Here is a 17,773-nt window from a genome sequence, read left to right as displayed (position 1 = left end):
TAACCCATTCGGTCTTTCTGGTATTAACCTAAATGTATCTAGGTATTCTAGGTACATTTTATGGTTTCTCTCAAGCATGATATTGTCCATTTCAAGTAAATTAGCAGTTCATTATGTTTTTGTGAACAAGATAGTAATGAGTTACATTTTATATGAAACATGGGTAAATGGATCTCATTTGCTCTACACATACAATTTACATATAAACTGTATAATGTTTTCAGTCTTATTTTTCTTGTTCTGTGATACCTAATAGCTTCATATCCTACTCCTGCATGCAAGATAAATGTATGGTAGGATGTCTTGGTTTCTACACCCTCTTTCATTTTGTTCTTCTGACATAATTATGTAGCCTGTAGTAGTGTTTTGACTATTTTACTTTCTACGAGTAGTTCAAAGACTTGGATCTACCCAATTTTTGACAGATTTCGTGCTAGTTAAGGCATAATATATTTTGTTAGTTTATATTTTAATTGCTCATTTACCTAGCAACCTACGAGCGCCTCTATAATATTTTTTTAACTATTTAATTTTTGAAAAAGTGACTGTGGTCCCGGGACTAAGAAATATTTTTGTTGCATTTTTCTCAAGTAAAAAATGAAAATTTAGGTATCTCGTTTTGTATTACGAGTTCACCTGATAGTTAATTTCATTTTAAAATTTGTTAATACAGAAAAAGTTGTCAATATAGAAAGCATTTGAAAAGTAAAAGGAAGGAACTTTAATAGTGTTAAGTATAAATGCTTGTCACAAATGTCTTTCCCCGCTTGCATTTTATTTGACTTGGACTCTAAATTTTATGACTTGACTTGGACTATTAGAACCACCAACCTCCCTCCAGATTCAAAGTCCACTACATCCCTGAGGTTCGCACTAAAAATTCGTAGGTATTTACCTACAGCGAACTTGTCTCAGCAAACCATTACATAATTATAGGCAATTCTTAAATTTTTACACTCAAATACTTATAGGTAAATTTTTACATTCAAATTATTCATTAGATACTTTCTTTCTTTCTTCAAAATTTGTACCTAGGTACATCCAAGTCAAAAGTTTCTATTAGAACTGAGAGACGAAAACAAATCAACTTCCTGTCCTGTCACAAAATTTGGATTGGACATTTACAAAAATGTTGTTTAAGCCTAAATATGAATGGCACTTTTCCGATAAACCCAAAACAACGAGTACCTATAGTTTTTATTGTTATTATTATTATTTATTTTTAATTAATCTCCTGTGCACACAAAAGTATTATTTAAACTCTAGGTATGAACACTGGTTTGAATTTATTAGTCCCCATCCCATACAGCCATTTTTATTTTCAAACACAATCGTGTAATCCTATGTACCTATACTTGTACTTTATTTCTCCAATTTTGTTCATGACATTCAATCCTTTTTTATTCTTCCTCTCATTTTTCTTTCTTTTTCGTGTTTCTTTTTTTTCCAAGTAAGTACCATGTAGAATTGACAATGTAAGTACCTGATGAAAATGTAATGCAGAGTTTACTTAGGAAAACAATAGTTTAAAAATATTTTTTCCCCCAAAAATAATTTTATCTTCATCTAAATTTTACGATATGTGATTCTGCGTAACTTTCAGGGTACTCTTTCAGCTGAGCGTTGGTGGATCAACATTGATTCATTTAATTTCCATGACATTTTCATACCTAATTGAACCCAAACCCACTCTCCCTAGATATCTTATTTGAAGGCTAAAGAAAGATCATAATTATTCTCGAACAAAGAAAAGTCCAAAAGATAAAGGATAGGCGTCGGATATAAAATATCACTTTTTAATCTCTGTCACTTCTTACTTTTTCCTCTTTGAAATGAGATTTCATCCAATGTGTGCCGTGTTTGGAATCTATCTATTTTTACAGCTTCGTGTTATTCGGGCATTCAAATCAACCTTAGAGGATCTTGAAGAACGCCGTTCTGTTCATAGTTTGCGAAGTTCCCGCAGTAATCAGGGATGCAAACCATTCTCGGATATGTCTTTTATCGACGAAGATAATTACAAAATGACCCATAGTGGGTCAACATTGAATGTTCCTGGAGCGAGAAACTCATACGCTTCGTTCAATACAACAACGTTGAATAGTGAACATCTGTTGTTGCCATGTGTCGTCAATTTACAGCACGAGACCATCATTTAAACTTCAGAGCCATGGATTCATTTACTCTGGCATTGAAAACTGAATTTGCCAAGCTCCTTAAATTAATAATAAGTTATAACCATGGGACCATAATATAATTATGTTATTCACGCACTAATCAAACAAGCATTGATGTCATTGTAATAGGTGGTTGTAGATAAATAGGTACATCATGTTATTCACAAGTGCTTTTTCTTTTTTTCCGGTACTAGATAAAAACAAACACAAATTAGCCCTCCGCTAATTTCTTGTAAAGCTGCATTTTTTTACTGAATTCTCAGTGACGTATTTTATGACCTTTGCACTTTCTAATAGATACTGGTTCAACTATGGGGACATAAAGAACAATAAAATACTTTGATAAATATTTGGTCTGATGAATTTCAATAAAACAATTTTAGGTTTAGTACTGCAACATATTCGCTTCTTTAGATCTTCATTCTTCTCTTCTACATGCTCATCTATCTACGTCTGTCTATATTCTCGTCTGTTTTGTCTTGTGTTCTATCTTCTATTAGACTTTCTTCTCAACTCTTGTCCACATTACTCTTTATTTTGAAAGTACCTAATTGATGTTGACCACAATCATTTTTTACCTTCTTTCATTTTTATGTTTGGACATTTTTATTTATTTTTCCGTCACTTCAGTCACCTTCGTATAATTTTTCTGTTCTATTTCGTTTTGTCAATGTTAAATGTGCAATATGATTACTATTAAATAGGTAATTATTACGAGTAATCCAATTATTTATTATTGGATCAGAGCGAGTTGATGAAGCCCTCCCACTTACGACTTTTTTTATTGATTATTTATTATTGGATCAGAGCGAGTTGATGAAGCCCTCCCACTTACGACTTTTTTTATTGGCTTGAATATTAAAAAAAAAAAAAAAAAACATTGGTAAGAAAAAACTTCAACTCCACCTCATTCATGGAGGTTGTTATTATTGTAAAAAAAACTTTCGTATAATTAGAAAAGAATAGAATACCTAAACTTGGTTTAATACTGCCAAAATAAGACTGTATCCGTTTACTATCGTAGACACTTTGCAAATGATTACTCTCTTTGTTGTCTATTGTTTTTAATCTTCGAAATTGACTAACTTCTATTATTTTCACCTATTTATTTACAGGTATCTCTCTCTTTCTCTGCTGCATTTTCTTATCAACTTTTATCACTCCCTTCTACCCTTTCTCAATTTATTTTTATTCCAATTTTTCTACCTCTCACACTAAAATCATGAATGAGCATTGAGCATGTTTGAAGTTTTCTAGGTTTTAGGTTTATGCTCATTTATTCAGTTTCACTTTGTTATGACTACTTCTTTCACGACAGTCCCAGGTCACATGATGCTGTAATTAATCAAGTTTAGCAGGTCGTTTTCTAAACAATTAAAAACTTGTTAGACATTTAAACTCAATATGAATGTATAAATTTTACGAACAAATCAAGACTTGTGAGATATTGAGAACTATAGTGAATTTCCAAATATAAAACTATTCCTAGTGACTCTCACTATAACATTGTTATACTTCCAATTCAAAATAATAAATTTCCTTGAAAACCTTCACCTAAAATAATGAATTTTAAAAATATTACGTACCCAAATGATAAAAAAAAAACATTGTGTAGGTATATTTTTCGGTCATAAACAGACGCCTTTGACAACACCACAGAAGTATTTATGTGTTCATTTTCACTATTATAAGGTCTATAAAATAATCAAGACAGCATTAATTTGTGTAATCGGCTTAGTACGTATATTAAATTTATTTGATCTTTGTTAATCAAAAATTCATAGTGGAATTCTCGAATAATTTTCTGTTGATAAGCTTTGTAAAAATATTACGTGTTTTGTAGTTGAATACCTAATGTTTCTAATATTGTGGCATCATATGACTCTGATATCTTAACAGAATAATTTATGTGTAACTATTGGCTATGAAGCTTCAACCATCCTCTAGACAAGTTGTGTTTAGGTAGTGAGTTGTGTCTGTAGTTTCAAACTCTCCATCTGATTCTAACTATGAAATACTCCCTTATTTCCCAACGGTTTTGTTCTGAATGATTTAACATACACAATTGATAAGGATATGTTCAATTCTAAACAGGTATCAATAAACCAATATGCAAATATTCAATCAGCTTACTTTACCATCGCATTAGCGAATTGACGAATTTTAACAGTTTGCATTAATTTCGAATCAAGTAGAACGAAATCCCTGTCTGAGATTGAACATCTTCTGCAACATACCCTTATAATTGCTGTATGTAGAATCATATAAAAACAACAAAATCATTTTATAACATTGTAGTAGTTTAGCCTCTTACCTCTTGTAACATTTCTTCTAGCAGGATTTCTCATTAGAATTTCCATCGTAACCAACATCAGTTCCCCTCATTTTTACCTTCATCTTTAGAAATAAGCAAAAAGACATTGTTTGTATTAAATTTAATATCTAATTATATAAAATAAATAAATATAAAATGACGTATATATTTGTTTTCATTAGGTGATAGGTGGTGAATTGCAAGAACGGTTGATTCCGGTCCCGTACAGCAAGAGCTCAACTGACCAAGCTGTAAGCCGTTTATACATACTTTTTAATATTGTCCACTAACATTTGCTCGATAAATTTTATTTATTTTTTCAAAGTTATTTATTGCTAAACATTGCTCCTTGTTATGTTAGGCTGTTCATAGTAATTAATGTTAGTTTCATTTATTTAATTGCAAGCAGCTTACCTATCAGATACCTACTGTATTGTTTTTCGCGCTACGCTCATGACTAATTTAGCTTTGCAGTTTTTCCTTTCTTTGTTTTTTCTTTAGAAAACCTAATCCGATGTTGTGCTGGCTCTAAAATTTGATATTTTCTCTTAATCTATATTATACCTTCACGAAAAAAACCTGCAGAGAATAGTAAAACTTTGACGGTCATTTTCTTAGTCAATTATTTAAAGACTTACAGCTAAAACTTGATATTTTTGAACTAGGAAGCTGTTTAATCCTCAAAATTAGAAATGATTTAGATCTCATTGGTTTGTTAAATAAATATCAATAGACTCAAGAAAGTATAGTACCTACCATAGGTAAGTTAATAGGAATTCATAATTCATGAGTGTTGCATACCTAGTAACATTTCTAAGTTCAAATTCAGAATTCATCAAGCCATAAAGTGTTCAGAGTCTGATGTTATAATTAAAATAAACGTTCCAAACATTTTTCATGTCAAAAGGTATAAAAACCGCAATACCTAATTTCAATTTTATGGACAGCCTCTTTCTTTGATTTTAACTCTTTTTTCGAGTGTCGGTGTGGATATGCTTAAAACTTTTCCAATATACTTATCGTGTGTTCCATAATTTCTTTGATAACCTCAAAACCAAAAACAATTTCGATATCAGAAATGAAATCAATTCAAAGTCTGCCTTTTTTGCTCTATTTTTCTCTCTCTTACATGATTTGTGTTTTGTTTGTTCGTTGTGATTTTCGTTTTTTTTTCTTTTTTTTTTCAATTTTATTTGCACACCTTTATTATTTATTTGTTTTGTTAATATCTTCATGCATACTGTGCCATATTTCCACATTGCTTTCCACTTCTATTCCATGTTCTATATAGTTTCATTTTTATCTTTTAACTCTCTATTTCCGATACGACTGCATGTTCTTTCTTTGAATCTATCAATCGCTTATATTTTCCTCCCAATTTTATGTCTATTTTTACCCCTTTTTCAATCAGTGTTGCTTTTGTAAGATATTAAGGATTGACTTTATACGTAAATATATTTATTATTAGGAAGTGAATGTGCTTTAGAAAATGGAAAGAATCATTTCTGCAGGTAGCAGAAAATGACTTTTCATCAAGCTTTTTTCTTAGTGGTGGTACAAAAATAATTCGAGTAGAAACTAATGAAAAATACAATGTTAGAAAGCAGTCTGCATTTGTTATTGACGATAGGGTAATGGCCCCAATAAAGGACTGACATGTAAGTGTAAAAAGTAAAAAATGGGTCACTCAATGTTCCAGACTAACATACAAGACTACAAATATAATAGTAATCCTCGTACCTATACTGTACATCATTACGACGTGACGCTTTGCAGTATGAAAAAAGTTAACGACTAAATATTAATTTACAAGGCTATAGTCTTCTAAAATCTGAACAATAAAGAATTATTATACAGACTAATTTACGAGTACACCAAACTGTATTGTCGTCGTGCATATAAATTGTAATAACTATCCAGAGTAAAAAAAAAAAAAAAAATGTTGGACTTGTCATGTAAATGCCTCTTGATAAGGCATTTTTGATTACGAAATGAGTTCGAGACATCAGAAAAACTTAGCGTTGGTGTGAAAATTAATCTTCAAACTTCTTACAAAGATAACACAACACTTGTCTTCCATTTTATACCTATTTGTTCATTTATTTTTCTTTAGTGTTGCAGTACAAAAATGATTTACCTACCAACCAATTTTATTGATCGAATTCAATAAAAAATCTCAGCTAGTGATGAAACGTTTCTAAGATAACGCTAATCATAATTCTATCTTATAAAAATAAAACTTCCTTTGAACTTTGAATAAATAGTAAGCTTTGTAGTAAAACTTATTAATCAAGGATCAATATGATTTTAAGAACAAAAAGAATCAACTTCTCTCCCTAACGGATATGCCACTAGTTGATCAATCCTCTAAAACATTTTTAGAAATAAGTAGGTACCTAATTATTCACAATTTCGTGAATATTTTGAACTTTTTGATATGGGTCTCAGAAAGGCATTATTACTCTTATTAACGAACAAAATTTCTAAACTAAAAAGCAATATTTTTTAGTGCACCTATTTAGATTTCATTTAATTTTACTCAAGGGTTACTTTTTTCGTATTAAGTACTTCTTTTATTGGCCGACATTTCTAGATAGGATTGATTTTATTCGCTTTAAGAATTGGGAAAAATAAACAAATTGTAAATAGCATAAAAATTCAATTATCAACAATGATGTTTTCATTAGGTGGATAGGTATACTTACGTACCTACACCTAAGTAAATCAATACATATTTCATTATCTACGTTATACATCAATGGATGATCAATAATTACTGATCATACCTATTAGGTACCTATTTGCGAAGGGAATAAAAATATCGGATAATCCCTATGAGTAGGTAAGTAAGTATTCGGATGGTGGTCCTTTTGTCCAGAAACATCTTGTAGCTTTTTTCGTTAAGGAGCAATTAGTCCCATTAAAATTAATCTATTGATTCAATGGGTTCCTTGGTCCTCACAATTCAGTGATGATTTGAGCAGTTTTTTAGTTGACATTTTTTACAACATTAGATACTTTGTTTATTGTTAAGTATATTCAAATTATTCATTGACACAGAAGACGATGTTGTCAGAGGTACATAATAATGAAGACATAGGTATTTTATTAAGCAGTGTATTTGGAGTTTACTTTTTTTCATTAAAGTTTGCAATTTTCATCGGACACGGATTCATTCTTCCATACTTACATCGTCATTTGTAAGATAAAAGAAAACACAATCAAGATCTCACAAGGTAGGTTGTACGAAATTAATTCTCATTAGAACACCCTGTAGACGTAGTCCCCACAAAAAAATAAGATTTTAATAAAACATACCTACTTAGATAAATTTAGTGGGGGGATCTGACTTGCGTCCCGACTGTAAAATCCGAGTTGCGTCCATCCGATTTGCGTTCCATTTCTGAAATTTATCATCCGAGTTGCGTCCCTGAGCTAGAACTATGTACTTTATATACTTATCCTAGTTTGGAGGTATACATGTAGTACAGGGTGACAAAAAAATACTGTAGCAGCTTTCATCATTCATAAACCGAGGAAATAGGCTCTGCAAGAATCGTGTGTTTTTGACATCCCATATTTGACATTTATGTAAACTGAAATCTGAGCTCAGAATATTTTGGTCAATTGAACCTCAGGATATTAGGTATGTGGAAAAGTACGACTTACACAGTAGTGAAATTTGGACGACGACGACGAAATGTAGAAAGGTATACAAAAATAATAGCAATAGCATACAACATGTTCATATCCATAGGTTGTTCCTATAGGCCTATAGCACACAGAAGTTTTTATACAGTTATTTTTGGTCACCCTGTTCGTTATATACTTATTTATTTACTTTATGGTCTCAAGTATGTAAGTTCAATCTCAGGTACCGCGGGCGCAACTCGGATGACCTTTTTTTGGGCTGGGACGCAAATCGGATGATTTGGGATTTTCGGACGCATCTGGTGTTCCTCCAAATTTAGTTCCCCACAGAATTCACTATCATCAATCCTCCAAATTTAGTTCCCCACAAAATTCCCTATCATCACTTACTATGTATGAAAAAAAAAAAAAAAAATACAAACAACTTTTTGTTCTTAAAAGCACCTGTTTTCCAATTGTATGGCATCTGAATATTAGGTACACAATTATCTAATAATTGAACAAAAATTCAAGTACCTACTTAATTATTGAGATATTATCATTGTTTGATAAATTATTTGCCCCGTGAATTTCTCCCAAATTCAAATCCAAATTGTTTCTAACAGGTCAAAGTTCGAAGTACCTACTGAACCCATTCAGTGCCTGATCATATTCATTCACAAGTAACAAGTACATACCTACTTACTTACACCTCATTTATTCACATATCACTGTAATAATGTTGATCACAGTTTAATCAGTAATCACTTATCACAATAAACACTCTCCAATCTAGTTCTAGTTTAACCAATTACACATGGGTAATTAATTTATTTAGGTGGAATTATTGTTTCCGGCTTTGCTTTTCAACACTCTAGGGTTCACAAACAAAAGTTAGCGCTTCGATTTCGAATATAATTTATACAATTTCCGGCATAAAATGATTTAAAATCAATTTACTGCGATACTACTAAAAACCCATTTTAAATCTTTAGTTTCCAGTAAGCATTATTGATAGCTTCATGTAAAGTTATTGTTCCTCTAGAAGAATTCCTGAAATTTTAGGAGGTGTATAGTGAATAACAGGAAAAGGTGAATAACTATTACAACTTTACAGAGTAGTAATGTAGTTTATTTAGAAGACGACATGTTTCAATCGTTAGGACATGTAGAACTGTAGGTATTAGTTTCTATTGTACTTAAAATGGCCCCACAGTTTCGACCGTGGGGGCAGTACCTATAAATAAGATATATAAATAATATTGTAAAGTTGTATCTAATAGTTACTTACCTTTCCCTTTCAAGTACCGTAATTACTTGGCAACAGCTTTTCTGAATTGTACCTATATTTGTGTAATGATACTAATGATTTGACCCAATAATGACATGACTTTTATGGAGCGTCGAGCGGTGCGTTACCAATTCCATTCGGCGACCGTAAACAAATTTTATGTAAAGTAAATAATTTTATTGGTACATTACATTTCTACTTTGGTTTTAATTTGAAAATGCGGAACACAATATGTTACACAGTGGCTATAGTATATTACATCAATATTTTGAAGCTACCTGTAAAAAAATGCAATTCATAATTTACTATGATACATAATACCTATTATAGTAGTTTTGAAATTGGCTACAGGCACGTTTTTTTTTAATGTTGATTCAAAAGGAGATCTTTACATTCAAAGATTGAATGTTTTGGTATTTATTTGAAGAACCCAGTGAACTTCTATAAATGTGGTTGGTTTTATGGAAGGAAAAAAGTCATGAGATCGAAGAGTAGAAAATGATTCCTAAAAATATAGCTAAAATAGGTAATTTGTTTGTTTTGTGTGTTTTAATGTTTTAGATATATGTGATATATTTTTTTAGTTTTCATTATTATATGTTCTGCATGGAAAAGCTTTATCTTGCATGTAAAGCTTAAAAAAAGACTACAAATTCTTTTTTTAAATCTCAAAAGTGGTTTTTTAGGACTTTTAGGTCTAGTTTTAATTTTAAAATATCATAATGGTCCGTCAAAAGGATCTAAAGCGTGTTGGTTTATTTTTTTTTTTATTTATTTATTTTTTTTCTTTTTCAACTTTAATGTGTAAGTTTGTAGTAAGTACCCATGTAATAGTTCAAATCTTGCGCTCTTTTGAAACTATCTATCCATCATACAAATGAGATTGAAAGGTCCTGATCAAGAATGGTAGGTACCTAAAGATACATAACAAAATTATATCATGGTCTGCAATGATATTGATGGAATATGAAATATTCGGACATAACATGGAAAAAAAAAAATATTTTTTGGGGAAAATTAGGTGAAAAAGTAATGCAAAAAGAAAAAAAAAAAATACCCCGAGACCAATACTGATTCTCTATTTCATTCTTATAGTTATACCTAGTTAAGTTTTTAAAATTGGGGTCCACGAAAAAGGGTCCATGTATTATTTACAATATATGAGCTTTCCAAATGATGACATATGACATCATTCAAATATGACAAACTAAATGAGCATTAGCAGTAGTGGAACATTATCTTCTAGTTTAGACTACTTGACCTAGTTCGTCGTGCGCAATAAGACTATCAGGGCCTTTTGTAATTTATGGAACACACGAAAAGACATCATGTTATTCATCTCAATAGCTGAACAGAATTCAACAAAATGATGGAAGGGGGAAAAATCTGATCTGCTAAGTTTAAAATTTCTCCGACTTCTGTGTTGAATTCTCGAACGCTCCTAATGCCCTATAAATGTTGTAAGGACGCATGAAGTGTTGTAGACCGGTGTTTTGGCTTTTCGTGTATTTATGTTTGTTCTATATAACTAGTTTATGTCTATCATTAGCTAAGTGTTTTCACATCGCCCAAATGAATTTTGATCTTTCCAATCTCAGAAGAACGTTTTAGTGGGCTGCGTGACAACAATCTTAAAGTCTAATACTTACATAATTTAATATTAAGAATCAATAATCAAAATCGTCGTTTATAAGCCCATCCCATTAGAATAGATGGATTTATTACTTCAATTTTGAACTAGACACAAATATCATTTGGGTGAAAAATAACATTCATAAAACAGATTTAAAATTTGAACTTTTACGAAACATACTGGAAAACAGTTTGAAAGAATTATCAAGACTAAAAATTCACAAACACACAGCGGTTTTTAAACCAAAAGTCGTCTCGCCAACTTCGTTAGTAATAATAATAACTTTCACGAAGCCAAATCTAGAGTAGGAAACTTACCGATTGCTTTTGAGAGCATTCATATGTTAAAGTTTATTATTTCCTACTATGAGAAGTTAATTAATGTTTACCCTAAATACCTGAAATATAGGTTTGCTATTTTGAAAGAATTATCAAGACTGATTTACTCGTACATACGAGTAATTATCTAATTCAAAATTATTTTCAAAGCGATTTCATGCAGAGCATATTGGTTGATTTCATAAATTTAATAAGAAGGATAAAGTTAGCAGATAAATTATATATATTGAATTATATTTTTTTTATTTTTTTTTTTTTTTTTTTTTTTTTTTTTTTTTTTTTTTTTTCAATTCCCAATTTCGCAAAGCTTGTGAATAATCAAAAGGGAAAATAATGATATTTAGCTGTTTTGTTTTACAAGATTAATTTTTCACCAAACGCGTTTTGCCATTTACGGCAACTTCATTAGTGGAACCCTAACAACTGAAGATGTCGTAAATGGCGAAACACTTGTGGTGAAAAATAAATTAATCCTGTAAAAAGAAGCTAAATGTTATTATTTTCCTCCTTGATTGTTAGTTGTTTTACCAAATGCCGTTTAAATCCTTAAAAGTTACCCAACTGTTTACTACTTATGAAGAAAGTATTGTAAGACATAACAAAACAGTCATCTGTTGTTTGTAATGAGAAAAATAATTTTCAAATTTAAAAATGTCCTCCCTCTAATTTAAGTTTAAAGATGTCCCCTCTGAATCATACATATTTGGTCCTTTATAACTTGATCCTTTATGTGTAATATATTATTGGAATGATCTCCCTCAAATATAGGTTTGTCAATTCCATCTTCCATCAGTAAAGATTTAATACAAATGATGTATATTAGTAATTTTGTAATACTATACATATAAGCACCAATCCTGCAATTAAAACCAAGAGGTAAGTTGAAACCTTGAAATTCGTTTTAATTTCATTCATTTACTTATTTGTTATTTTTTAAAATACGTTTGTTAAGTTTTGTACAGCTACTCCATAAAATAATTATTTTTATCTTAATTGTTATACTTATTTTAAATTATTTTATATTAATTTGGTAGTCAAGTGTATGTATTGTAAATTTTATTTTAAATTTTTAAAATTCTTTTTGTTTAATGTATTTTTTCCTGCAATGATAATATCTACTCATAACTAGGTAACATTAATTATAGTTTACGAGTAAGTGACACTAAAAGAAGAAACTGGTTGCAATGAAAAAATTTCTAAAATTTGGTGTGATGCTTTTAAATTAGCTAGCTCTTTCACAGTACACAGTACATACCTATACACGAGGGCTATATTGTAGGTGGTTTAAATTCAAAACATTATATTTTAGAATTTCTTACGTCAAATAAGACGTCTCAAATTTACTGTACTATAGGTATGAAATCGAACTTATTATGTGGATCTTAGTCTCCAAAAAAGGGTTATCTAGCTTAACGTGAAAATTGTATTTGAGCATTTTTTACTGCTTTATGCGTACATAAAGTAAGCATTATTGCTGACATGCTGACATTTGCTAAATAATAAATAAATACCTAGATATGCTAAGAAATAAACTTGTTACTATATTTTAAATTTCATTGAAAAATTCGTTCGTCTTTTGTCAATATTGTTGTAGATAGTGACTAAAAAAAATAATATTTAAATGAAAATTCATTTTATCGAAAAGAACAGTAGCCTAGATCGAAAAAGTAGTAACTTGCCAATCGCCAAACAAGGGGGGAAAATGGCCGAGAATTCCACTAGAAGGGTTAATAATACGTATCATTGTAAATTGTTCATTGTTACAAATGAAACTAACGTTTATAATTCAATTCATTAAAATTTTATTTTAATTGAGATATCTACAACCTACATATTGTGTACTTTGCCATAAATAAAATTTAAATATCTGTGGCTAAGATCGTCAACTTCGTGTGATCAAATGAATTATTTCAAACCACACCGTTTGGTGGTAAAATCTTTGAATTATGAAATAGGTGAATAACTATAATTTTCAATGTCAGAGAAATATTTTCACAAGTTAAAAGTAAAATAACTGTAGTTTTTAGTAATCAAAGTACTGAATTAAATCAAAATATGAAGTCAAACCCAAGATTTACTTAGTAAGAAATAATCAGTTTTTTGTCTCTCCTGGAAAGTTGGGGTTTTCCACATGCGAGTTTTTCGATCTCAGCCATCGATACTTTTTCGATGTAGGTCGTCGCTAACAAGCTATCAGCTTTTATGGCGATGGCGTAGTGGTCATTGCTTTTGTGGCTGGATACGAAATTTACTTAGTACTTAGCCTCGTGAAGAAAATGAGTAGTGATAGTGAGGAAAATCCCTAAGCAAACGGTGCAAACGTAAAAACATTTATAAAAAGGGTTAATTAGGTAGGTGAGTGTGAAACTTTCCTTTAAAAAAACCACGGGTTCTTTTATTATTATTTTAGAATACCTACCATGTAATTGGTAATTATAATTACCTATTAAGCATTTACCTATTAGGTGCGAATTTGTTTTATAATAGACATAGATTTTTTTCTTTCTAAAATGTGACTCTTGGAGTGGGCACAAGTCTGTCCAAGTGTTACCCGTCCTAATAATTGACAGAGCATATATAACAAGTAAAATTGAAGTAGTAAAATTAATATTATAAGTATATATTTCTTGTTATTTTAACTTATCCATCTCCGTATTCAAAATGGGAAAAGTCCCAGGTATACCGAGTGCTTATATATAAAAAAAACTGCTCAAAATCATGTCTAAAATTCAAGACCAACTCTAGCTGTCATCAAGATTGATCCAAGACCTATTACACTCTTCAATCAACCAAGGTTGCGATTGACAACTGGAATTTCAACTCTATGCGGCACCGTTCAATGTACGTATAATTATGACTTCTGTCTATCTCCCAATGTCCTCAATAGATCAAATTACTTATCCCTTTGCCCCTTCCCTTTGTAAAATTCATATCTTGATACTGTTGTAGTGTCCTTTTCATTTTCCAAAGAGTAGTTTCTTTACCTTTTTATAACCCAAAAAGGACCCATTAGTATCCCCTAAATGATTGATTATTAATCCGGACCAATTGTAATTAGTAATTTTCTACTCAGTTTCAGTACCAACCTATTTATCCCTCAATTGTCTTTTACCCCTAATCAAATGACTATCTCAAAACTTGAATTCCTCCTTAAATTTAGATATTAACGCCTGACTGATATATCAGTCAGGGGCAACTTTTATGACATTTCGTGGTGTCTGATATATCAGACGAAGTACTTTAAGGGGTTAATGTTTTACAATATTTATTTTATCTTTACCTATTTGGTTTCATTTTATCGTCACTAAAAATTGGTTCTTTTTTATTACTAAGCGACATTGTGTGGATTCAAAGTTTGGTAGTTTGAAATCTTACTTCCAATGCATTGCGCAAAATCATTTAAAATTTCAAGTTTTTAATACGTTTGCTACACTCTACTAACTACCTACATAAAGGTATACTTATTTATCCCTTAGTGTTCATGCAAAAATTTTGATTTGTAGAACTAATTGGGTATTGATTGAATTAGGTATTTTATATTTGAATGATGCAATTTACTATACTAATAATATAGTGAACCAATTAATAACGTCACAGAATTGTGGAGGGGAAGAAGTTTTTTTTTGTGGGGGGGAAGGAACAAAAACGCATTCATAAATTAATAATTCTTCTAGTTCTTTCATTGCGCATCTCAAATGTTAATAATATCTACATAATTATAACAGTAATAATTTGTTTTACTTTCATATTAGAGTTTCTTGCTTTGTAGTTTTTTTTTCCAAATACAAAATACGAACACCTAAACTGTTGGAAATATCCTGCTACCAATAATCAACTAGCTCATAATCTTTTGCAATAAGCTTTTTTCTTTATTTTTGCTTGTATTTTATACTAATACATACAACATCTTTCTTTTTCTTGGAATGTCTTTACTTTTATTTTATTAAATTTTGTGCTTTTGTCTAAACAGATTTATTATTTTTTTTTTCTTCTTTCTTTTACTGTGCATGCTTTTTCTTCTTCATCATCTGTTTTTCCTCTTTTTTTACAAGTCATTTCAGTTTTAGACTTTTTTTACTCGTGAAATACCAGTTCTTTTTAAAAGTAATCTACCTACTTACTAGACTATATTTATTGATTTTACGAATCGCCTGCTTGCTTTTTATATTACCTAAACATTCAAGACTTAAAAAAAGGAATTTGGTGGGAAAGGGTAAACCAATTTTATTCAGAAAATGATGAGATTCGGTGTAGTTTTAATATCTCAAGAAGACTTGGAAATCAAAGCAGGTACATTAACAATAGCCAGCTATTAGGCATTTGAATATTTTGGGCTAAGTTTAGTGATTTTAGAAGGTTTACGAAGTAGGTCCTACTTTTCCTTTATTTCGTCAATTGTTCAAACATTTACTGATGTTTGTCCTATGTTTACAGATCCGAGTTGTAAATGCATTTCGTCAAGGTTTAGACACTCGATACGGTGGCGAATCTTTAGCTGAAGTTCTCAGAAAACAAACATCTCTCAATAAAAGATTATCACAAACATCTTCCATAGAATATGCTGACAATATTCCTGATGAACTAACTGTTCCTGAGATCGACGTTGAGCGGTTATCATCTCACAGTCACACAGAAACGGCCGTTTGAATGAAAACGAATCGTTAATCCTCATTGTACAAAGTTCCTTAATTGTTACAACATGTTATATAATATAAAACATTGTAATTATTTTAAAACGTTACTTGAAAAACTGAAAGTTTGGTTTTATTCGTTAAGAATTGTTGCAACTTATGCACAAATTCAGGACTGTTTTACAAAATATAATATAAAAATAAAATATTTTACCATTAAATAAGAAAAGACTTTTTGTTGATTTTTTAAATTATGACTGTTGATAAAATTACCTACTAAATTGTTGAATGTTGAAGTTATATATAAAATAATTATGTTAGTACTCAGCATATATTGTGCCTTATTATTCCGCTTTATTAATAAATAAAATTAATACTTAATAAAATACTTCTTGTCAAATTCAATGTGGGTCTTAGAGAAATATCAACTTTTTAAAAGAGAAACAATGTTTTCGTGCTTGATTTAGGAGAAGTTTTTAGACGTTTTTGATTGGGTAATAATAAATAATCAGAGTTCTTGAGTCATCTAAAATAACTAATTTTTCGCCTATCTACCACCCTACATTCTAATTTCTTTCAGATACTTTGAAATTTTTGATCCCTACATTCTCTATAACACCAAGTTGATGTTTTTGTCGGACTCCCGTATTGCCTATAAAAAATTAAATGCATGTGAACCATGTCTTCGTTGTAGATATAAAACGTACTTTACATATAAAAAGATCACTTTCATATTTCTAGGACGTACCTATAAATCGTCGAAATAAGTAAACATGTAGGTATCGCAACTAACAATATTGATTTGATAACAATAGGGGTTCATTTTTAAAATCTAGCTTCCACATAATATATATTATGTATGAAGTACCTGTTTATTTTACTTGAATATATTAGATGACTGGTGAGTCTCCGTTAGAGTCAAATCTACTCCAACAAATCATTTATTTTTACCAAGACAACGGATTTTGTTTAACTCAAGGTAGTACAAATACCATTAATGTTATATCTACAGAAAGCTCTTTTTCATATTTTACCAGGGATTCTATATTAGAGTTTCTGAAAATGTTTGAATTGAGCTGAACGAGACATAACGCGAAGATATTTTCCTTCATTTTCATGCAGTCTACAACTTTCTCCAACTTCTAAACGCAGGATTTTTCTGGGTTTCCTAAAATTTCACATCTTCTAGGATTTTATTATCATACCTATGCATACGTAGTTCATAACGATATCTAAGAACTACAACTGTACAATTTTATCTTAAAAATCTTAGAGAATCTCCTGCAAAGCAAAATGTAATATAAACACAAGATGTCGATTCAAATAATTATATTATTTGATAATTGTATAATATTTTATAATAAAATTGATAGGAATTCACTTTCTTCTAATTTTATCGTGTTCATTTTGGAACACGAATACCTCTTATAATTTAGGTTCAATTGTTCCGAGATTTTATTCTCTGGTTACAGAGAGTATTGTTTTTAAGACAACTATCGTTATTTCTTACATGACCTGACGTGTCCAGCTGAATGACATTATTTAGCTGAATATTTCCTAGTGAGTCCTTTTTCATTTGGAAACAATATTCAGATCCGTATTGACAAACATAACCTCTACCTACCTAAATAATGTCTTAGCATTCTGCTAACAAACTATTGAGCACATTACTGTAATATCTACTACTACTTTTACTACTGACATTTCTGAAAAGTTGATTGATTTTCATTCAGTTGATAAACCTTGACGAACATTTCCT

General features: G+C 30.3%; 1 protein-coding gene across 1 annotated transcript in view; it reads left to right on the top strand.

Moving 5' to 3' along the window:
* LOC103505247 (plasma membrane calcium-transporting ATPase 3) overlaps positions 1–17,204 on the top strand; it is a 73,879-nt gene extending 56,675 nt beyond the window's left edge. Inside the window, exons 16-17 of the mRNA XM_026821145.1 lie at positions 4,674–4,742; positions 15,818–17,204. Coding sequence (XP_026676946.1) covers positions 4,674–4,742; positions 15,818–16,030 — 282 coding nt within the window. The 3' untranslated portion in view covers positions 16,031–17,204. The remainder of the gene's footprint in view (positions 1–4,673; positions 4,743–15,817) is intronic.
* The last annotated feature ends 569 nt before the right edge of the window (positions 17,205–17,773 follow it).

This window comes from Diaphorina citri, unplaced genomic scaffold (assembly GCF_000475195.1).
Source record: "Diaphorina citri unplaced genomic scaffold, Diaci psyllid genome assembly version 1.1 scaffold1, whole genome shotgun sequence".
Taxonomy (NCBI): domain Eukaryota; kingdom Metazoa; phylum Arthropoda; class Insecta; order Hemiptera; family Psyllidae; genus Diaphorina; species Diaphorina citri.
Note: the sequence above shows the minus strand (reverse complement) of the source record. Positions and strands in the feature narration are given on the sequence as shown.